Here is a 22,653-nt window from a genome sequence, read left to right as displayed (position 1 = left end):
TTGAGAATGTGGATGAAGAGCCGGCAGTCCCGGCTGAGGAATCAGTCACTCTTGTGTCCCTTCGCTCTCAGCCGCCCGCCCGCAGCCACTTGGAATGGTTCGGGCTCCTGGAATGTTACCCATGCAGCACCCTCCCACCCCCCGCTGGGCTCCACTTCTCTTGCCCTCCCCAGCTGGGTGGCCTGTGGGTCAGCTGCTCCCTAGGGGACTAGAAGAGGAGGAGGAGGAGGAGTTGTGACCCTGCACCCCCACCCCAGGAAGGGAGTATGCAAGGGCGGTGGGAGGTTGAGGTCAAAGACCAATGTGGACCCAACCAGAATTGCCGGGAGCTGAAAGGACGTGTCCTTTCTCATATGCCTCCATCCCAGGCGGGTGAGTTGTTTTTATTCCAGGTTTGCAGGGAAGTGGAGTGGGCACTCAGCTGGGGCAGAGTCGCCGCCTAGGTTGATTGGGTGCGGCTCTGTTCCGGCTGTGGGCTTTCTCTTAGCTTTCTGTTGGCAGAATATGGACTTTTTGAAAAGAGAATTTAGCATAGAGTGTGGTGCTTACCTAATGTGTGGATTGAGATCTTGGCAGAAGTGCATGGTTCTTTCTAGTGGGGCAACTGGGTGATTGATTGTGGGCTTCTTAGCAGGGGTGGGAGCTATTCCTAACCCACCCAGAATGAGCTAGTACCCTGGGAATAGAGGATGGGCTATAACCCCATCTTCTCCCTTCCTCCCTCTCTCCCTTCCTCCCCTGTCAGTAAAGACTCAACCACTCCAGCCAAAAGCCAAAGTCAAAGCCATCTGGAATCATAGGGCAAGCGGCCTAGGGGGTAAGTAGGTAAAATGTAGCCATTGGGGAAGCAGATAAAGGTGGTGTGGGGGAGGGTAGGCACATGAGTCAGAGCACCGCTGGTGTAGGCTTCAGCTTGCTTTCTGAGCAGTGAAGATGGCCGAGTGCGTGTCTTTGAGGCTGACTGCTTACACGAGGTGATATCTGGATGTGGCTCTGAATCTGTGAGAGACACACAGAGTCCTCTGTGCGTGGTGCTGTGGCTGGTGCCCGGAAACCTTGTCAGGCAAGTGAAGCCTATGGGTAGGGTAGCAGGGCTGTCTGGGTGAGAGAGGATTGCTGCGTGGCACGGGGAAACAAGAGGAACTGTGCTGAGCACCTTGAAGGACATGGAGAATGTTCAGAGGGAGTGGCAGGGATGGAATCCCAACTTTGGATGGTCTCCTGACCTTTGAGTAACAGCAGGCTGGAAGATTGTCTACCTGGGTGTTTGTGTTACCTCTGCCCCATGCTGCCTGGGTACTTATTTCCTTCAGATCTTAAACCGCTCTTGACTGGTTTTGTCACTGTGGGTGACCCTGTGAACCTGGCATTCCTCTGGCTCACATGTTGGTGTCCCCATGAGACTATGGGTTCCCTTAGGCCAGCCAGAATCTATATTGTGAGGTTGGAGACTTGGTACTGTCCACAGCTATTGGCTGGCTTTGTGTCTTGGGACCAGGGGACAGGTTAGATAGACTCAGCACTCTGTGGCTGCTGGCAAGCCCACCTACTACCTATTTTTCTCAAGAAAACTCTGTCGTAAATAGCTGTGCCTGTTCGTTGAGCTGTTGTTTGCAGCCGCGGTCACCATGACTGCTGGGCTGAGTGATTGCGACAGAGACCGTCTGACCATCCCACCTAAGCTATTTGCAGAGAGTCTGACCAGGCCTGTGTCATAGGACCTCATGTCATATCCCCCTCCACAGTGCCGGGCCTGGGGAGGCCAGAGTCCACACCTCCTATGTCAGGTTGACCTGGGAATCCTGTGAAGTGAGTGTGACCTGAGTAGCTCGAGGGAGCTTTTGCTGGCTCTCCCCACCAGCTGAGCCCCAGCCCGGAGGCATGTCCAGGTGACTGCTCTTGCAGACCAGGGGCTGAGTGTGGATGTCGAGGGACCTCCTATGGCGTCTGGTTTCTGGACATCCCAGACAACTCCCTCCTTCCCAAGCCAGGTTTCCCTCCAGTTGAGGAAGCAAGCTTTCAGTTTAGTTACCTCACCTTCCCTTTTAAGGCTTTCCTTGGTGAACCTGGGGAGGGGCTCTCCTACTCAGGCCACCGGAATCCTGGCCCCAAGGGCTGCAGGGCCTGGCTGTCCCAGGTGAATTTCATTTCCCAGATTGGCTTTGGTGAATTTTCTGGTTGTGGCAGCTAGGGATCTATGCTCAGATCTTGTCCCTTGGGGGCAACAAAGACGATGACAGGCTCCTAGGTGTTGGCAATGACATTAGAAACCCAGAGCCCTGATCCCTTCTAGTTAGTAGAAGGCTAGCCTCTGAGGTCGCAGGGCCTGGGTCATTTTACTCTTCCGGCCTCAGTCTTCCCATCTGTCAAATGACCTGTCTGTAACCAATGTTCCTCTGAACACTAGGTCAGGGATACTGTGTATGACGCCTCTCTGTGCAGGGCCTGGTGTGCTGGTTGACTGGTGGTCACAGAATGTCTGGCTCCACCCAGGCACAGAGTTCTCTGCATCAGTCTGGAAGGAATGCCGAGTGTGTTGTGCAGGAGTGGGTGGGGTTCTTGCCAATAAGGGGCTGGTGAGTCTGCAGTGACTGGCACTGGGTGTTGCTTGACGAGCGAGCTGGGTACTATCCCGAGGTGTGGGCCAAGTCAGGTGTTAGCTTTGGAACTGTGCTAGGAGCCTGGGTAGGGCTGAGCAGAAATGAGGCTGCAAAGGGAATGCCAGCCATGGACAAACAGGCATTTAAGTCTTTAGGGGAAGATGCTGGTGGCCTAAGATACAGAGGTGGAGCTTAGAGAAGCCAGTGCCCCTTAAAGTTTGCCTGAGGTTGGGAAGTATGGGCAAACAGGAGCCTCAGTAAAGCACCCCTGGGATCTTGTGGAGGGTTTTCATGCTGCCTCTTTCCCAGGCCGGACTCTGGGGTGTTGTAGTCCCTGGCAGGGTGGGTGGATTCCTACCACACCTGTGTTCATTCTTTGTTCCTTTATTTCTTCCAGAGCCCCGGAGCTATGTGGAGTCTGTGGCAAGGACAGCGGTGTCAGGACCTCGAACTCAGGATGTCGAGCCCAAGAGCTTCAGTGCCCCGACTGCCCACGCCTATGGGCATGAGACACCCCTGAGGAACGGGACCCCGGCTGGCTCCTTCGTCTCCCCCAGCCCCCTTTCAACAAGCAGTCCCATCCTCAGTGCTGACAGGTGAGCTAGGCATGGGGAGTGCAGGATGATTCTCTGGGCCCGAGGCCCAGGCAGCAGAGGAGCTGTGTAGGCTACAAATGGGCAAAATCCCATCCAGATGGCTACAAGGCCTAGGGAGAGGGGATTTCTGGGCATCCAACTTTAGGGAGTCGAGGTGGTGAGCAAGGCTCTCAGGCTGTGCTCCATTCTACCTGAGAGAAAGGGACCAGTGAACAGTCCTTTCTGCTAATGGTAACCAAGAGTGCAGAAAGCTCCACGCACACAGCAGGCTGCTCTCCTCAAAGCTTCGGGCTGTTAGCTGCTTTTTGCTGCAGTCCCAAGAGCCAACCTTTACTGTTCCCACTTCTCAGAAGGGACAACTGAGGCCCAAAGGGGCAGTAGCTGAGCTGTAGCGGAAACAGGCTTCAACCTATGGGCGTAAGTGTCGGAGGTCACGTCTTTCTTTCTCTGTTCCACCGACCTGAGTGATCGGGTATAGACAAGAGCCACCTGTGCCCTGCACCGGACCAAAAATGAGTGCTTGGAGCACAAAGCTGGGGCGGCTACTTCTAGCCGGGGAGGTGGAGAGGATGTTGAAGGGTGATGGTCTAGCAGGAACCCAGAAGGATGACGGGATGTCTTGGGGTGAAGATGTAGGTCAGAGGGACAGAGAACTGTGATGTTTGTAGCACAAGGGCAGCCCACGAGGGAGGGGCATCTTGGTGGACAGACACTCCTGGTAGCCACCCGAGTGAGCCAGACAGGGAGGGAATCCTCTTGTACCTGCAGCCCTGCGCTCTGTAAGGCCCCCCTTTTCCCTGGCTCTCCTAAGCATCAGCTGCTTGCCACCTCGCTCTACTGGCTGCCTACCCTGGTCCCTGGCAACCTTGTTCTTTTCCATCACATCATCCACGGGCAGAGCTTTGGGCCTAGCCTGCGCCTACATCACAGCAACCTCATGACCAGGCAGAGGCAGCTTGTGCCATTAGTGGGCAGACAGGGGGGTGCTGAAGATAGACCTCCAAAGGAGCTGAGATTGCCTCATTTGTGATACCCACTGTATGTGATTCTGTTTCTTTGCTTTCTGGAATCACCTAGGAGCTAAAGCACCCTGAGGGGATGATAAACCACCTAGGGAAACCGAGTCAAGTTGAGCCCTAGTGGGAATAGAGTCAGGCGACTTGACTGCCTCTCTAAGTTTCTGTGGTGCTAAGGCCTACACTGGGACAGTTGCCTTCAGTTTCCATGGTGATTGCTTTGCTCTGACTCATGATGGGTCAGGAGTCAGCATGGTATGGTAAAGAAAGGGTGGGTTTTGGAGTCAGATGCAGCTGAGTTGAAGCCTGGCCTTTTAGACCTTTGTGGTTCTGAGCTTACTGTTTAAATTCTCTGGCCATTGGCTTCTTTTTCCCATGGATCCGTTATGTAATGTATAAAAGCCCGACTTCCTCTACCCGGAGTGGAGCTCTTATTGCTCTTAGTGGTTGATGGATGCGGGCCACTCAGCAAAAGTCCGCTCTATTAAATATCACCCACTGACCTCTCTACCTGCGCGCTCTCTCTCTCTCTAGCACTTCCGTGGGCAGTTTCCCATCAGGGGGGAGCAGTGACCAGGGTCCACGGACACCCATCCAGCCCATGCTAGACTCCAGCATCCGCTCAGGCAGCCTGGGGCAGCCGAGTCTGGCAGCACTCAGTTACCGAAGCTCATCACCGGTGCCGGCTGGCGGCAGCAGCTACAGCAGCCCTGACTACTCCCATCAGCCACTCAGCTCTACTCCCGAGAGCCAAGCCCAGCCGCAGTTCAGTGCGGCCACCGTCCACACGGTGCCTGGGAGCCCTCAGGCACGGCACAGGACAGTGGGCACCAACACTCCACCTAGCCCTGGCTTTGGCCGGCGGGCTATCAATCCCACCATGGCTGCCCCTGGCAGTCCTAGTTTGAGCCACCGGCAGGTGATGGGCCCTGGTTTCCATGGTAATGTGGTTTCTAGCCACCCAAGCAGCACAGCGACCACGCCTGGAAGTCCCAGCTTGGGCCGGCACCCAGTGGGAAGCCACCAGGTTCCAGGCCTCCACAGCAGCGTGGCCACCACTCCGGGAAGCCCAAGCCTGGGCCGACACCCCGGGGCCCACCAAGGAAATCTGGCCTCCAATCTCCATGGCAATGCAATCATCAGCCCTGGGAGTCCCAGCTTGGGCCGGCACCTGGGTGGATCTGGATCTGTGGTTCCTGGAAGCCCCAGCTTGGACCGGCATGCGGCTTATGGAGGCTACTCTACTCCCGAGGACCGACGACCAACACTGTCCCGGCAAAGCAGCGCCTCTGGCTACCAGGCTCCTTCCACACCTTCCTTCCCTGTCTCCCCTGCCTACTACCCTGGCCTGAGCAGCCCTGCCACCTCACCCTCACCAGACTCAGCAGCCTTCCGGCAAGGGAGCCCTACACCAGCCTTGCCAGAGAAGCGGAGGATGTCTATGGGAGACCGGGCAGGCAGCCTCCCCAACTATGCCACCATCAACGGGAAAGTGTCCTCCTCACCCATTGCCAATGGAATGTCCAGTCCCAGTGGGAGCAGCACAGTCTCCTTCTCCCACACGCTTCCAGACTTTTCCAAGTACTCTATGCCAGGTGTGTCTCTTCTATTTCTACCCGCCCAAGTGTTAGGACCTCTGCCCTAGCTATCCCTTGGCAGATAAACTTGGGTTGGTCACTGACGTCTAGGCCTGAGTTCCTTGCCTGTAGAAGGAGCTGTGTCTTTAAAACGTGGCTGGGATGGGGTTGTGGTGATGAAGGTGTGCAAGATGAGGAGGGTGAACGGCATGCTGCTGTTTGAATGGACATCACTGTTGTAGCCTCCTGTTGAGCACATGCATTGGGGTAGCCTGAGCTAAGTACTCATGTAACCCTCCAGCCCCCAGGGAAGTAGGTATTACCTTTGCTTTATATTGGAACACTCTATGGCCCACAGAGTTTCTGTTCTTTGGCCGGCATTATGTTGCTAATCAGTGACAGAGCTGACTTCCAATCCGGGCCCATGCTACCCCCAGAGGAGTGCTCTTGAGGCAGAGGAGATGGCACAGGGGGCAAAGCACTTGCTGTACGAACAGGAGGCCCTGAGTCTGGATCCTGAGAACCTGTGTAACACTGAATGCAGTAGTGTGTGTTTATAATCCCGGTACTCCTGATAGGAGATGGAGATTTCCCAAAAGCTTGCAGGCCAGTTAGCCTGGCATATGCAGCAATGAACAAGAGGTCCTGCCTCAAACAAGGTGGAAGGCAAGATCTGACACCCAAAGTTGTCCTCTGACCTCCACATGCAGGTTTTGGCACGTACATACGTACACACACACACACACACGCACACGTATGCACACACTCCTGCACACACGCACACACACACGCATGATAGGAATGTCTTCACCATGTATTCGCTATTTGAGGAATGAGGGATACTGTGACTTAACTGAACTTTGACCCTCTGCTGTCCAGGACCTCTATGACTGTTGTCAGCCCCATACATCAGTTAACCATGGGCCAGGTGGTGGGCGGGACAGGGTAAAGGCTGAGGGTGAGATGCTTTAGCAGAGCCTTGTTTGCACTGACCTGCGTCCTGCAGGATGAGTTCTCCATCCCAGTCTGGTCTCACTCTCTAAACATAAAGTTCAAGGCTTCGGGTGGTCTGCACCTTTGCAACCAGACCTCGTCCCTGTGTGAGGGGGCCCTGAGGCTACTTGCGTCCAAGGCAGATACAGACAATTATAAACAGCCCGGGATGGCCCCGAGGCACCCAGACTCTCTGAGTCCTGTGTCCTTCCAGGTCCTTCCAGGCTGGGACACTTAAAGTGACCCTGCACTCCCCTGCTTCCTGCCGCCTACTGGGGACATCTGGTTCCCAGCCCCAATCCTTGAAGGATGCGAAGTTTCTAGTAGTTCGGAGGACACTTCCTGTTTCCCACCATCTTGCCTACTTAAAATAGCCTCTGGAGTCAACACAGGAAGACACACAGGACTGCAGCCGCTTCTCACAGCTCCTTAGATCACCCATGGCCTGGCTTCAGAGAAGGGCCAGGCGCCTGCAGCAGAGGCATTTCTAGCTGCCTCGCCTGGGAACGGAGATGAGTCCTCTCAGGCCCCTGGAGACAGAGCCCAGGTGCCCCTGAGAACCAAGGCCCCTGGCTGCAGCTGCTGGGCCCTTCTCTCCTATCTTGGTAGCATCTTCAACAAGGTGCCCCCTGCTTCAGTCTCTAACACAAAGGACTGAGGAACTGTGAAAGTGGATTCCACCCTTTTCCTTCTTCCTGCCCTTTTGCTTTTTTTTTCCTGCTTTGGGCGGAAGGTAGAAAGCTAGGCTAAGTTCTGACACTCCACTGCGTAGTTCGGTGACTACAGTTCGAAACAATCTGGAAGTTATTTCATAAAGTATCAAGGTTGAGGATCTTAGAGGCTCAGAGCATAAAGATATGAGAAGGAGCCAGACACGGCAACACTTGCCTATAGTCCCCGCACTGGGAGGAAGAGGATCGTGGCAAGTTCCAGGGGAAGGCCATCGTTGGACTCAATCTTATCCAGTCCCCCTCTACAATATAGTGTTTTCAGGAAGAGACTGCAGAGCGACTGAACAGGATATCATCTGACTGTGTGTGACACCCTGTTAGTGGTCACTAGAGTACTGGTCATTCCCTGGTCGAGATGTTGGAGGGTAGAGTGCTCTTGACTATACTGCTATAGAATGTCACTTTCAGTGTGGGTATCAAGAGGGGATGGGTCACAGGAGAGAGACATAGGTCTTCTTGTCCTCTGTTCATGGATCTCAGATTGAGCTTGGGGGAAAGAGTGCAAGGAGAAGGGAGGTATCGACCTGGGGGAGGGAAGTGGGGAGAATTAAATCAGAATCTGCTAAGCACGGGGAATGGGGTGGGGAAAGGGTTTTTCACTAGCTCAGTGGATGTCTGCCAGGTCCGTTAACCACAGAGTAGCCAGGCAAAGGCTGTGGCTAGCAGGAGAAGGCTACTGGGTACCTCCCACCACGTTCTCAGATGTTTGAGGATCTAGCTTTTGGGTTTATTTCCTGGGGCCGGCACACACTTGCTAACTTAGAAAAATAGAGGCAGATTCTGTCATAGCAAAGGCCAGAGATCAAAATCCAGATGTTGGCAGAGGTGCTTCTGTGTCTTTTGGTTTATAGACGTTTCTATATTCACCTGGAACAGTTCCCTGTGTCTGTTGTCTCTTCTCTACTTTGAAAGACATTTGTCATGTTGGATTAGGTCTCACCTTGGTCTGTCATGCCTTGGTCTAAATTTGATTACATGTGCACGGACCCTCTTTTCAATAAGGCCATATTTGTAGGCTTGAGGTGTTAGGACGTTGACACCTTTTGGGGAGCATGCAATTCAAGGGTAACACTTTCCCTTCGCTTCCTCCTTTAGACAATAGTCCCGAGACACGGGCTAAAGTGAAGTTTGTTCAAGACACTTCCAAGTATTGGTACAAGCCTGAGATCTCCAGAGAGCAGGGTGAGTTGGGGACAGCATTATTGGTTTGGTGGCCCATTGGAAGACATCATGAACTCCCACTCATGGGCAAGAACTCATTCCTCCATTCAGTAGGTGGTAGTCACAGAGAGTGGTTGGGATCAGAGTCAGAAAGGAAAAAGCACTTCCCATGTAAAGGGGTGGGGCTGTTAGAAGCAGATCCTTAGAGTGGTCAAGCAAACTCTTGACTTTTCCAAAGTAAAATGCCAGTCAAGGATGTCTGAAACCATGATGTGAAAGATATTATTATTATTATTATTATTATTATTATTATTATTATCATCATCATCATCATCATCATTATCATTATTATCATAATCATCATTATTATGCAGAAAGAAAAACCAAAAAGCCAAGTTTGGCATGTAGGCCTGAGGGTGAAGCCCACCTCAGGGTCTCAAGGCAAGCCCATCATTGTAGAATGAGGGTCAGCAGGGAGGGCCTACAGACCCTCTCTTTTTCTGGAAATGAGTGTGTCACATTTCCCAGTCACACACTGTCTGCTTCCCGTCCTGTGGCTGTGCTGAGTAGCGGCTGCAGATGGCATGGTCTCCAGAACTGGCTCGCTCTGGCCATCTGCAGAAGACATTTGCTTTGCCTGGGACAGGAGGGCCCCCCCGGCGTGCTTGCTTCCACCCTGGCGCTGGAGAGTGTCATCTTAAGAGAAGAGGGGGTCCTCGGAGGCCAAGCCAGTGCCACCGGTTTCTTGACAACTCTTTTGCCATCTCTCATTTCAGCCATTGCACTCCTGAAGGATCAGGAGCCAGGCGCCTTCATCATCCGTGACAGCCACTCCTTCCGAGGGGCCTATGGGCTGGCCATGAAGGTGTCCTCGCCCCCTCCAACCATCGCTCAGCAGGGCAAGAAAGGTAGTGTCTTCTCCCCGCCAGGCTGGGGCTTCTTGCTTTCTTCAGAGCCTTGGGTGCTGAGCAGGGTTCTCACTCACGAGGGATGGTCCCCGAGAAGCTGGAGGACAGTGAGGGGTGGTTTGGGGACAGCAGTCATTGGAACTTGGTGTGTGTGGGGTGTTTCCTGGAGGAACGGAAGAGAGTGTCACAGGCTTTCTTTTGGGACAACAACCAGCTCCCAAATAAAGACACAGAGACATAATATTAGTTATGAGTGCCTGGTCTTAGCTCACGCCTGTCCCACTAGTTCTGATAACTTAATTCACCTGTTTCTCTTCATCTTTTTTGCATTGGGGTTTTTTAGATTTCTTTCCTTCTGTTGTCTTACTCCATGTCTGACTGTCTGGCATCTCCCTTTCTTTCTCCCTAGTTCTTGCTTCTCTTTTTTTCCTCTCCTCTGTTCTCTTGAGCCTAGATTTCTTCTACTTATTCTGTCCCCAGCCCCACCTATCCCTCTACTGCCTAGCTATTGGCCATTCAGCTTTTTGTTAGACCCATCGGGTGCCTTAGGCAGGCAAGGTAGAATAGCAACACATCTTTACATAATTAAACAAATGCAGTGTAAGCATACGTAACACACCTTCACATAGTTAAAGTACTATTCCACATAGGGGAGTGAATGGTGATCCTCATCCACAGGACTCTGGCCACCTTGCCTCAGTAACCTTCTCTCCCATCTTACCCTATACACTGCAGAAGCTATGAGACAGTGTTGGGAGGGGGGCGGGTGCTGTGACAATGAGTGACCAATTCTGTTTCCTCGTTTCCCTTCCAGGAGACATGACCCATGAGCTGGTGAGGCACTTCCTGATAGAGACCGGCCCCAGAGGAGTCAAGCTCAAGGGTTGTCCCAATGAGCCAAACTTTGGTGAGCATCTTGGCTTGTCATTCTGACCTCTATCCTGGTCCTCAGGGGTTCTGGCCCAAGTTATTTGTATCTCAATGCTGCCAGTCCACCTGGGCATGGCTTTGGCAGAAGGAAGGAACTGCTGCTGTTTTTACAAAGTCCTATTGAAACCTGGCCTCACCTCCTGGTTACATACTGTGCACTGTGGCTCCTCCACTCTGCCGGTTCCTTTCTGTATTTGTCTTGCTCAGATGAGGCCGGCTGTCCGTACATTAAAATAACCGCAGTAAGAATGGCTGTCCTTGGCTCCCAATATGTGAGAGTCACTATCTAGGAGTCATGTCACTCTGGTGTCATGGCAGTCCTGCACGGTAGCTGTCATTCTCCCCATTTTGCACATGAAGAATGTGTAAGTGCCACTTGGGTGCTCCAGATAAGCGACAGAGCTGGGATCTGATGTCACCACCGTTCTCCTGCTGCACTGGTCTGATGGGGAGTTAGGGGGCATGGCTACCAAGGAAAGTAGCTAGGTCCCCTGGGAATTCTCAGTGTAAAGGGCAGGTTTTCAACTCTGTCAGTGGAAGTGGTGATGAGGAAGCTGGGGGCTGGGATGTGGCTCATGCCCCCACGCATGTGACAGATACTGGGAAGGTGTGGATGAATGGGGTGGGGTTCCCTGTGTCTCTTTTCCAGTCCCTCTTCGTCACTGTGCTTGGTGTGTTCTCTCTCCCCGCAGGCTCCCTGTCTGCTCTGGTCTATCAGCACTCCGTCATCCCACTGGCCCTGCCCTGCAAACTGGTCATTCCAAGCCGAGGTAGGAAACACTCCCTCATGCCGTCTGCCCAGAATGGAGCCAGGGCGGAGGCAATACAGGGAGCCACTCCCTGTATATTTTTTTTAAAGAGGAAATCAATTGCCTATTAATTATCAGATTATTCTCAAAAGTACTCTGGCTATTTAAAAAAAAAATCTCACACTGAATTCTCAGAACAGGCCTTATTCTCAGAACGAGGACAGTCACACGAGGCTTATATCCGGGTACATGAGAGAACTTCAGTGTCAGGTGACCGTCTCTGTTCATCCAGTTTGACACACTGAATTATTAATTATCATTGACCAACATTATTAGCTTAAAGGTTCAAATGCAACTTCAATACCATTAGTAACCACACAATTTAGACACTAATTCAATTATATTTGTATGGAATTTACAAAATCATTTGATATTTATATCATATAAACCAGCAGCTCTCAGAGCACAGTGTTTGGAGTCGCCGCAGCCATCCTGGGAACTTGCTAAAATGCAGCTATTTTCAAATTTGTCAGAAACTCTGGGTCAGATACAGGCCTGGGGCTGCCTGCAGATCTCTGGCCTTAGCAAAACAAAACAACAACAAAAAAAAAAAAAGGAAAGAAGAGGAATGAAGATGCAGCCCCATGACAGAGCATCCTCTGTGCGAGTGAGATCCAAAGTGCGAGCTCCAGTGTCAGCTTAGAGATGCAGGGATGCAGGGATGCAGCACACCTGTGGACCATGCCCAACCATCTGTATCCTAGCACAGCTGTGTGCCAGCATATAGGAGCACCCATACAAACATCACTCAACTCTTCTTCCTCCTATTTTTCCTCCTCTTCTTCTTCCTTCTGATATTCTTTTTAAGAGTTAGGGGTTTTTTTTTGTTTTGTTTGTTTGTTTGATTGATTGATTGATTTTTGCTATGTAGACCAGGCAGTCCTTGAACTCACAGTTCTCCTGCCTCTGCTTCTGAAGTGCTGGATTATAGGCACACACCACATTCCTACTTCTGACAGATTTTTAACAAGAACAGTTTCTTGTTCAAGTATAACTGAAATAAAGTATGATCTCTATGTGGCATGAAAGGCGACGTGTGCTGCTGTAGGTGCACACACACTGCATGCTGGAGGTGCACACACACTGCATGCTGGAGGTGCACACACACTGCATGCTGGAGGTGCACACACACTGCATGCTGTAGGTGCACACACACTGCATGCTGGAGGTGCACACACACTGCATGCTGGAGGTGCACACACACTGCATGCTGTAAGTGCACACACACTGCATGCTGGAGGTGCACACACACTGCATGCTGGAGGTGCACACACACTGCATGCTGTAGGTGCACACACACTGCATGCTGTAGGTGCACACACACTGCATGCTGTAGGTGCATACACACTGTATGCTGTAGGTGCACACACACACTGTATGCTGGGGGTGCACACACACTGCATGCTGTAGGTGCAGACACACTGTATGCTGGAGGTGCACACACACTGTATGCTGGAGGTGCACACACACTGCATGCTGTAGGTGCAGACACACTGTATGCTGGAGGTGCACACACACTGTATGCTGGAGGTGCACACACACTGTATGCTGGAGGTGCACACACACTGCATGCTGGAGGTACACACACACTGTATGCTGGAGGTGCACACACACTGTATGCTGGAGGTGCACACACACTGTATGCTGGTAAAATCGAGCTGCTCAGTATGTCTGTCATCCTAAGTCATCGCCAAGTGATTGGGCTGTGTTGCGCTTCAGTGAATTCAGTCGCTCACTGGATTATACAAAGATACACTGGTGCAAATCCAGTAGTCCCCATTGCTCCTTGCTGTCTGCTGCATGCTGACGTGGGCGTCACCATTGTCATCACCATCGTCTGTTCATAGGAACTTAGCAGGTGCTGCAGTGGGGATTCAAGCCCAGTTCTTCTGGATTGTAGCACCTTGCAGCAGTGTGCTGGGGCCTGGGTGTCATCTTATATAAGCAGCGCTGACTGCCAAGACCCACTCTGAAGAGAGTATCCATTGCAGAAAGCATGTACTTGCTTTTGGCCCAGCCAGGCTCATTTTAATTACTGTAGGGTTTTAATTCACTAATTGAATTTTTGTCTCAGACCCCACAGATGAATCAAAAGATAGCTCGGGCCCTGCCAACTCAACCACCGACCTGCTGAAGCAAGGAGCAGGTAAGTGTCACCCAAGATGGGACCGATGCCCAGGCCTGTCTTTCCCACCTCCTGCCCGGTCCCCTCCTGCAGGTGCAGGTTGGAATTTTCTCCCAGATTTCATTTTTGTGTGCAGTGGTTTTGGCTCAAGGCTTGCCTAAAGTTTGTCAGCACCTGCCTCTGCACAGTGGCACTGAGGGATTGCCCACCACATACCCCAGCCCCCGTGGCTCCTGAGGGATTGCCCGCCACATACTCCAGCCCCCGTGGCTCCTGAGGGATTGCCTGCCGCATACTCCAGCCCCCATGACTCCTCCTTGGTTCCATTTCTTCCAGCTTGCAATGTGCTCTTCATCAATTCTGTGGATATGGAGTCACTCACCGGGCCACAGGCCATTTCTAAAGCCACATCTGAGACTTTGGCTGCTGACCCCACGCCAGTTGCCACCATTGTTCATTTCAAGGTCTCTGCCCAAGGAATCACACTGACTGACAATCAGAGAAAGTAAGCCTGCCTGCCCGCCCATCTTTTCCTCCTACCCTCACTTATCTACTTACACATGCTCTGACAATCCCTGGACCTATTGCCTGTTTGTGCACTGTGCATCCAAAGTGAATCCATCCATCCATCCTCCACCCATCCACCCACTTGTTCATCCATCTACCTACCCACACGCCTAGCCAACCATCCACCTATCCATTCACCCATCAACTTATCTACTCTTGCATCCATCCACGTATATATCTGTTCACTCCCCAAACCATCCATACACTGTACAAGCATGTACACATCCCTCTATCCAACGTCATCCACTCATCTATCCGTACTTCTAAAGAAGTGGCCTGCTTTGAGCATGTAGAATACAGATGGAGAAAGGTCCTTGGTTTGAAGAGTAGAGGCTCTCACACCGTGAACTCTCTGTTCTCCGCCTATTTCCTTCCTCTTCCACTTTCCCCCATTTATCACTTCTCAGTGCCAGTTCTATGGCGCATCTGTCTGGCCCTGGGTGGGGCTTGATTCCTGGTATGAGGCTCTCAGGCCATCTTCTTCATAAGGAGAGGCTTATGAAGCCATGATAGGCACAGTGATGGGCAGGTGTGAATAAGTAGTTACTCCCATGCTCACTCTGGCCCTCTGATATCTTTGCCACAGGCTCTTCTTTAGACGGCACTACCCCCTCAATACTGTCACCTTCTGTGACCTGGATCCACAAGAAAGAAAGTAAGTATCTTTTTTTTTTTTCAGAGTGAGGTTGGATATTTTTTTTGTGGGTTATGGAGGGGGAAAGGAAAAGAGAAGAAGAGCAGGGAGGCAGGGGGCGGGGAGAGAGGGAGAGAAAGACAGAAGCTGCCTCTCCAAGAGGGGGATGGAAAGGAAGAGCGAAAGTAAGTATCTTATAGGCTCCTCCTTCCTCTCCCCTGAAGTGTGTGTGTGTTGTGTGCTGGTGTATTCTTGCCTCAGCCACAGTGATGGTTTGTCCTGTGCAATGAGAACCACTCTGTTCACAACCACTCTAGTCTCCTCCCCAGACCTGTGGACTTTCCACAGACTTCATTTTGCTGTGTGTCCTCCCTACCCGGGAGGTGGGCCGCAGCATCCTCTCCATGTGTGATCTTAGGGATGTATCTCCTGGAATGGGGTCTCCTCTGCCTTCCCCTGGCAGAGCTCCTGAAAGAGACACATGGCTTACTGCGGGCATTTTTTCCACAGGTGGATGAAGACAGAGGGAGGCGCCCCTGCTAAGTAAGTGTGGCTTCCCCTGCACCGAGCTGGTTGACCTTTGAACTCTGTGGGGAAGTCAGGGACAGGGACAGGGACAGGCTCTAGCCCAGGGTCTGATGAGGGCCTGTATACCAAGATCTCAGAGATTAGGAGAAAGGGAATATGGCCCACATCTTGTTGCTAACAAAGACATGTCTAGGCATGGAGTTGGAAGGCTTTGTGAAAAGAAAGAAAACTTAAAAATGGACTTAAGTGACAGGTGCATTTTGGGTAGATAGAAATGGGTTTAGGGGTAGGGGAGGCAACCTCAGAGGAAGGGGTTGTGTGACTCTCAGACTGCAGGCTCCCAAGGATAGGGTGGGTCTGTCAGTTGCTAACAGTTGTTGAAGGAAGTGTCTGGAGTGGACCAGAGAGAGAGAGAGCACCTTGCTTGTTAGGAATCTAATCCTTATCAACAGGGGACTCCAGGGGGGCTGTGTAGGAGGGGGAGCATACCTCAGCCTTCTGTAACCTTCATAGGATCAAAAGAGACTTCACATTCTTGTGCCTCCCTGTGCCACTGAATCTCTCCACACTACTGCCAGACATCAGACAAACCAGAGTTTGCCAGTGGATCAGATGGCAACGTTCAGAGCAGGCCCAGTTGGCTGGGTCTCTGTCCTAGCGACACAGGGAGGGAGATAGGCCTGTGTGCTTCTATTCCGGGCACTCAGAGATGTCCTTTACCCTGCCTGGGTCACACATGCCATTCCACAGACACAGTCAGTCTGGAAAGGGAAGTGCCCTGACTCATCTGGTCATCATTGCAGGCCTTCAGGTCCTACACCAGAGTAGAGAGAGTAAAGCCGTTTGAAACACAGGGCTCTGTGTGTGTGTGTGTGTGTGTGGTTTCCTCATCATGTGTGTGCTATGTGGATATGCATTTACTGTGTGTCTCTTGCGTAGGTGTGAACAGGGCATGTTTGTGTATACGTGCACAGACACACACGGGCAGGCAGAGGCCAGCCTGGCTAATTTTAGCTGTGGGTGCCATGCATACCCGGCCGAGGGGTTTCCATCGGCATTTCCAGCTGTCCTGATTTCCCCATCTCGCTCTAATTAGCAACATGCCGGCTGGGAGGGGCCCTGAGCTCACATTCTGTTCTCTGCTCTCATACTTTTAACTCTGCTTTGCAGAGAGCGAGAGAATGCTGGGTCAGTCCCATTGGTGTTGGGGGGGGCAGGGGACAGGTGTGGGGTTCCTTACCCCTCCTATTTTCAGGGCTACCCAGCTCCCAGAGCTAGCTAGGAGTGTGTGTGTGGTGGGGGGGGGAAGATGGGGACCTGCTTATGTTTGTCCCTGACCACCTGAGGGTATCCCATAGGAACCCTCAGGCTGGGATGGGGCTGAGAAAGAACCTAGGAAGCTTGGCTTGGCCTCTTCCTTGCACCCTTTCTAACCATCTTGTCACTTGTACCCAGCTCAGCTCCTGCCTCCTCTCCCTAGGGGAATGTCACCTGCTCTGAAACAAAGCAAAGCACTGTCCCCAGGACTTGGCTTTAAGAGCTAGCCCCAGTTCTAGATGCTTGGAGAGGCGTGGGGGGTGGGGAGACCAGGCTGGCCTGAAGCAGGCTTTCCTGCCTGGGTCTCCCTCCAGAGCCTGGACTCCTTACCTAGTCACCCTCTCCTGCCGCCCTCTAGGCTCTTCGGCTTTGTGGCCCGGAAGCAGGGCAGCACCACGGACAACGCTTGCCACCTCTTCGCAGAGCTTGACCCCAACCAACCTGCTTCTGCCATTGTCAACTTCGTCTCCAAGGTCATGCTAAGTGCTGGCCAGAAGAGATGAATCCTGGAGTCCTTGCCCAAGGCTGGGGCACTGGGGATGGGGCGTGTGGGAGAGGGGACCTGTGAATCCTGACCACCTTAAATCCAGAAAGAGGACTTTTGGGTTGACTGTGGAGAAGGCGAGTAGGAAGTGCTTCGCCACTGGGGAGAGGGATGCGAATGGTGGAGGGGAGGGGAAAGGGAGGAGGAGAAAGCAAGGATGGAAGAGAGGAACTCAGACTCCCCTGTACAGATGGAAGCCACGCCTCCCAAAGCCTCTCCAGCTAGCTCCCCTCCCTCTCTGAGAGAACTGAGCTCCCACAGGGAACACACAGGCCTCTTTTGGTGGTGGCAGGGGACCAGATTTCACAGAGCAGCAACAAAGCTTGTTCTCCCTACTCTCCTGCCTTGAGAGAAGAAGCTGAACCTACTTCTCTGGAGGTAAGGTTGGCTAAACCCAGTGACCAGCGTGTGACATCAAGCGGTGATACTTTTTTACATTTTGCTCACCTGAGGCACCCATGGTCTGTGCTTGCTCTGACTTCTTGTTGCAGGGTGTAAAATGCGCCCCACCCCCACCCCGCTCCCCGTGCACTGATCACTGATCGATACCTGCCTCTATCCACTCGAATTACAAACAGCTCTGCTTGTCTGTGACCCTTGTGATACACACTGACCAAAGAAGGCTAGGGATATGGGGTGGCATGGCGCCAGGGCAGAGACAAGCTGTCTCCTGAAGGAGCATAGCATTATGGGTAGCAGAGTCCCCTCTCTGTTCCGACAACTGCCCTCTAATGGCCCTGGGGGCCTCCAGTCTGTCCCCTGTAGCGACCCTGGTACAGAGGGCAAAGCCCACCTGCTGCATTAGCCTTGCTCTGTCTCCGAGACTGAAGCTGGGTTGGAGGAAGAAGCGATGCCCTAGGTCTTGGAAAAGATAGCGGTTAGGGAAGGGTGGCATCTTTTCTTGGCGTGTGGAGAGTTGAACATGCGCACTGATAGTGTCCAGCGCTAAGTTGGGCATGCGCACTGATAGTATCCAGGACTCTGCCTTATTCCCTTCTTACAGTCCGGTTCCTGGATCGGGAGTGCCAGCACTAGCTTTGTCCTTGCTCACCTGCTTGAGGCCTACTGGGGGTCGGGAGCTGTGCCTTTCTGACCTACCCTGTCCTATATAGTCCTTCTGTTGGCTTATCCCAGGAGCCTGCTGCCCAGAGTCCTGCCCAGGGCACCTGGGGAGGCCCGGAGCCCTGTTTTCCTCCCTGTGTTTTGGGGTCTGATGGTTGCAGATCCCTTTCTGGCTGGGCTGCCCAGGGTGACATCAGAGCACCTCTGGGGATGCTGCTGGAGAACCATGTGGTCCTCCTACAATGCCAAAGCTTCCCTGTTCCCCTTCTGCCTCAGTTTCCCCAGCAGAACCGTGTTCTCTGTGGGACAGAGGACAGAAGGTATGAATTTAGGCCAAAGGTCCTATGGTCCATTTGTGGGGTTGGGAAGGCCCCTGTCACCGCTCAGGCCTCCATTTAAGCCCATGGGGGTCCCTAGGGGTGGTATTGTACTGATATATAAATATATATAATATATACATGAGACATACTGATAGAATCTGTAAGCTAATAAAAATATAAGAAAAGGTTAAAAAAAGAATAGGTAAATTGACAAGAAATATTTATTGTTTTTCCCCATATTGCTTTATTGCCCCTGGCCACAAACTGTTTCCTTTTCTTTCCTAATTTGTAAGTGGAGCCTGAACTGCAGTGGGGGTCTTTATATCCGGCTCAGTCTGGGACTTGGGGGATAACGCTCTGGCTGCTTAGTTTTGGCCAGCAGTAGCCGAGCTGCCAGCATCCTGGATGTGAGGACGGCTGCTTCCATCGCCCCAGGTCTGAGCCAGCGTGTGTTTGGGATGCAGGTGTATGGCCGTGGTGTGTGCATCTCTTGGATTCCCCCCCCCCCTTACGGGGGAGCTTTGACTGTGTGGCACTGTTTTGAGGAGTTGGAGAAAAGAGTAGGGATCATGGGTAGAGGCCCCTTTGGGTCCCGCTTCCCAAAGAATAAATGGGCTCAGTGATCAAGCTCCTTCTAAAGTGTCCTTCCCGCTGAGGTGTTCAAGGCCAATGCCTCGATTACCATTCTCTTCAATCCCCAAATGAACCCCACTTCTTCCCAAGTTAGAAGAAAAATTTTCTCATCCCCCTTCTTTGTAAATACCCTCACCCTGCTGCGCAGTCCGCGGAGGCTTCTCCCGGCTGGAACGTTCGCGTGAGTCTTTGAGGAACGTCGGAGCCTCTGCAGCCTGCCTTGGGCCATCCTCCAGTCTGCCTCGAGTCTGGGGTCAACCTTCACACGTGGTTTCACCTTCTCATGCTGCACCCAGGCCCAAGCCATGTGTGAGTCATGTGAAGGACTGAGGTGGATGCTGGGAAGTGGGTTCCTCCTTCCCAGCATGCCTGTAGAAGGAATGGACACCTGAGTTTGACTTTTTTTGGAAGGATGTTGGAGAAGGGGCTTCAGTTCTTACACTGGGAACCGCACTGTAGTCTGCCCTCTTCCTCACTGTGATTCTCACCGGTGGGCCTTGCACATTCATGCACGCACACATATGCGCACACACGTGCACACACACACACACAGACCACACGCACTCTCACACCTCCGTATGCAACCTATTCTTGCCAAAGATTTCCTTTAAACAAGAATGCTTTCTTTTTTACCCATTGTTTTTTGTGAGTGGTCTGTTTTGTTGTTCTGTGTAGTTGAGTCTGTATGTCAGCAGGGAGAGTGCTGTCTGCTCTTAACCGTGAGTGAAGGAGGAGTAAGGAAGATGAACATGGCAGCCTGTGATGTCATCAGCGGGACCCCTCAGCTACAGCCCAGGTCCATATTGCCTCTGGCAACTCAGAAGATTGTTGAGGTTGGCCAGTGGCCTCAACCTCCCAGATTATCTGGAGGTGAGCTGATTGAGCCAGGTTTAGGGGAAGGGAAGGCCCCCATATTTCTGGGGGTAAGGATGAAGAGCTGGGCTAGAATACACTAGACAGGTGGCCCCTAAGGGAAGTCTGGGAAAAACTAATAATTGGATACTGAGATCTCTATTGTTCTGCTGTGGGTCCCTGGCTCCCTTGTCCAGCTTTGTCTGAGGAACGAATTCACATTTGAGGTTTGGAGTGGATGTTCTCTGGCAACTTAGATAGCTTTGGTCACGATTGCCAGAATTTCTGGTACACCCTGGCTTTGGAGAGTCCCTGGAGATACCTGTCTCGTGGTGTAGGGAGGACACTGTGGCGGTGTGCCCCTCTAGAAAGGGGCTGTCAGGAGAGGGAGAGACCCTGCTCCAGGCCTGACTAGGGATGAAACAGGTTCCTTGTGCTGTCTGGGAAACGCAGGAGAGACAAGTCAGCGAACAGCATCCTTCCTGCTCTGGATTTTCTTCTCCGTCCTACCTCCCAGGGTTTCTGGCCCTCTTTCACCAGCTTCAGATCTAGGGGAGATCCATCTAGGGGAGCCAACCCTCTCCTGCCTCCATGCCTTGGGTCCTAGTGGACCCAAAGCGAGGGCCACCCCTGCACGTAGGCCTTGGCAGAAGATCTCGAGATTGGTGTTTCCATGGTCCGTGGTGGCAGGACGTATGTATGTGTGTGTGTGTGCAAGTGTGGGTGTGTGTGCATGGTTCGCTCTCTTTAGGGAGCTTCGCGTGGGAGATGGAGGTGGTAGATGGAGGGAGGGATGTCAAGTTCAGTGCGACCCAGTAGTGAGAAGAACCAGGAGGTGAGGCCTGGTGGCCCATGGATTAGCAGTGTTTTAGTGCTGGTAACGGAGGGGATAGCCACGCGGGATAAGGCTCTGCAGGTCTCTTCCTTGCTGTCTCCTGTCTCCTCAAAGGACTGAGAAGTTGGAGGGTCTCAGTTGGTTTCCATGCCTGGGCCCCTCACGGCAGCAAGGCCATGGATGTGCGGCACACCCATGCATCTTCCCGTCAGTGTTCACAACCCAGTCCTCCCTGTGAACCCACATTTGGCTCGTATGTGTGTGAGCACATTGGGGTGTGCATATGGTATCTCCCCCACTTTCTTCCCTTCTTTCATTCAAAACAAATGTAAGAAGTTCCTTATATACTGTTATCTCAACCCTGCCCCCCCCCAGGCCCTCTTCTGGGAGACCCATACCCAGAGTCCATCTTCTGCTCCCTACTCCAGCCCTCTGCCCCCTGCCCCCTGCCCTCTGCTGTGTATTTATAGATGGAAATATACTTTATATTTTGTATCATTGTGCCTATAGCCTCCGCCACCTTGTATAAACCCTGTTGTATGGCAAGCGTTCTGGATCTGAATGTATTACACAGAAGCTACCCGCTCTGTACAGCCGCTTGTCTCTTACAATCATTGTATGGCTTTATAAATGATACCGAGAAACACGAACCCGGACTGTGGTCTAGCTGTGTTTGGGCTTGACTGGGTCTTCACTGGGCAAGAGGGGTCTTTCCGGAGCACCAGAGGTGAGGGTCTGCAGTGATGCTTCTGGGAGCCCAAGCAGTGCCCCCTCCTCGTCCTGTTCATCTGAACTGTTACTCGTCTGGACTCCAAGCTGAAAAGAAGTTCATAAAACAAGGAGTGAGGTGACCGGGTGGCTGTGGAGAACAGGCAGAGCTGGGCCCGGGAGCTCAGATGGCGAAAACGGGAATTTGTCCCCATCTTGTGGGTATCAGGCAGACTTTGTCTAGGTGTGAGGCCCCTCCAGGCTTTTATCCACCAGCTTGACCGATCCCCTGGGAAGGGAGCCCTTTTCTCAGGATGCTCTAAGCCAGAACCTACACAAATCCTCATTGGTTCCGAGAGAGCCTGCTTGAGCTTGGAACTCTGGGTGACATAAATGCCTTCGGGACTTCTGAAACCACAGGATGGGGGGTGGGCTGTCCTGGAGGGCTGTGGCTTCTGAGAGGAGTGAGCAGAAGCTGTCAGGCAGTGTGACTGGGTGCCACCAGGCGGGACACCTGTAGCTCACTGTTACCTAGGAGTCTCGTGTGAGCTCACTGAAGTCGGGAATTTTGGGCGGTGCTCCCCAGATGTGCTGTGGGCCTGGAGAGCTTCTTGGAGAAAAGCTTCCTGGCACCCAGCTCTCTGCTCCACGGAGCTCTCTGCAGCCCTGACCAGAAGCTCAGTCAGCTGATCTGAGCAAGCATGGCCACCTTCAGTGCAGCCCAGCGGTGGCGCTTTGGGAGCATCCTTGACACACTTGTGGGTGCCGAAACTTCTCGACACTCTTCAACGTGACTGAGGACCCCAGAGAGCTTTTGTCCAGACTCATTGTACCTTTTGATTTTTACACCGTAGAAGTTAAAACGGAACACTTCAAAAACACAGATCCACGCATATAACAATACTAAAATGACACACCGAGTGTGGAAATGAAGGACATTTTCTAAAGAAAGCATTAGGTAGCGTTGTTTGGCATGGTTTAAAGCCTCTGCTGTTGTCTGTCACTCCTTCTGCTGTGACAGGTCCTTGGAAGAGACTGTCTCCTTGGGGAAAAACGAACAAAGAGACCAATGGTGGCCTAACAACATGGTGAAATGTTTCTGACCTCCCAGTTCTTGAGGAGGGTTTCAGGGACCCCAGGCTCCCTGACCATTCTCTGCATGCCCTTTGGAGAGCCAGCACCTATCTGGTGGGGACAGAGTGTGCCT

At 52.4% G+C, this 22,653-nt stretch overlaps 1 protein-coding gene across 23 annotated transcripts in view; it reads left to right on the top strand.

The window, feature by feature from the left end:
- The window catches only part of Tns1 (tensin 1), a 223,137-nt gene extending 201,749 nt beyond the window's left edge, over positions 1-21,388 (top strand). For 14 of the 23 annotated variants that reach the window (XM_087904094.1, XM_087904109.1, XM_087904098.1 and 11 more), the window contains 12 exons: positions 746-817; positions 2,998-3,196; positions 4,747-5,807; positions 8,609-8,695; positions 9,451-9,582; positions 10,397-10,489; positions 11,205-11,282; positions 13,396-13,467; positions 13,783-13,951; positions 14,600-14,668; positions 15,158-15,190; positions 16,851-21,388. In XM_087904094.1, the coding sequence (XP_087760220.1) occupies positions 746-817; positions 2,998-3,196; positions 4,747-5,807; positions 8,609-8,695; positions 9,451-9,582; positions 10,397-10,489; positions 11,205-11,282; positions 13,396-13,467; positions 13,783-13,951; positions 14,600-14,668; positions 15,158-15,190; positions 16,851-16,995 (2,210 nt within the window). In that variant the 3' untranslated portion in view covers positions 16,996-21,388. The remainder of the gene's footprint in view (positions 1-745; positions 818-2,997; positions 3,197-4,746; positions 5,808-8,608; positions 8,696-9,450; positions 9,583-10,396; positions 10,490-11,204; positions 11,283-13,395; positions 13,468-13,782; positions 13,952-14,599; positions 14,669-15,157; positions 15,191-16,850) is intronic. The other 9 variants (XM_087904165.1, XM_087904163.1, XM_087904142.1 and 6 more) reach the window with 1 other exon arrangement.
- Positions 21,389-22,653: the final 1,265 nt, after the last annotated feature.

The sequence above is a fragment of the Myodes glareolus genome, chromosome 1, assembly GCF_982192425.1.
Source record: "Myodes glareolus chromosome 1, mMyoGla1.1, whole genome shotgun sequence".
Taxonomy (NCBI): domain Eukaryota; kingdom Metazoa; phylum Chordata; class Mammalia; order Rodentia; family Cricetidae; genus Myodes; species Myodes glareolus.
This window is presented reverse-complemented; position numbering and strand designations above follow the sequence as displayed.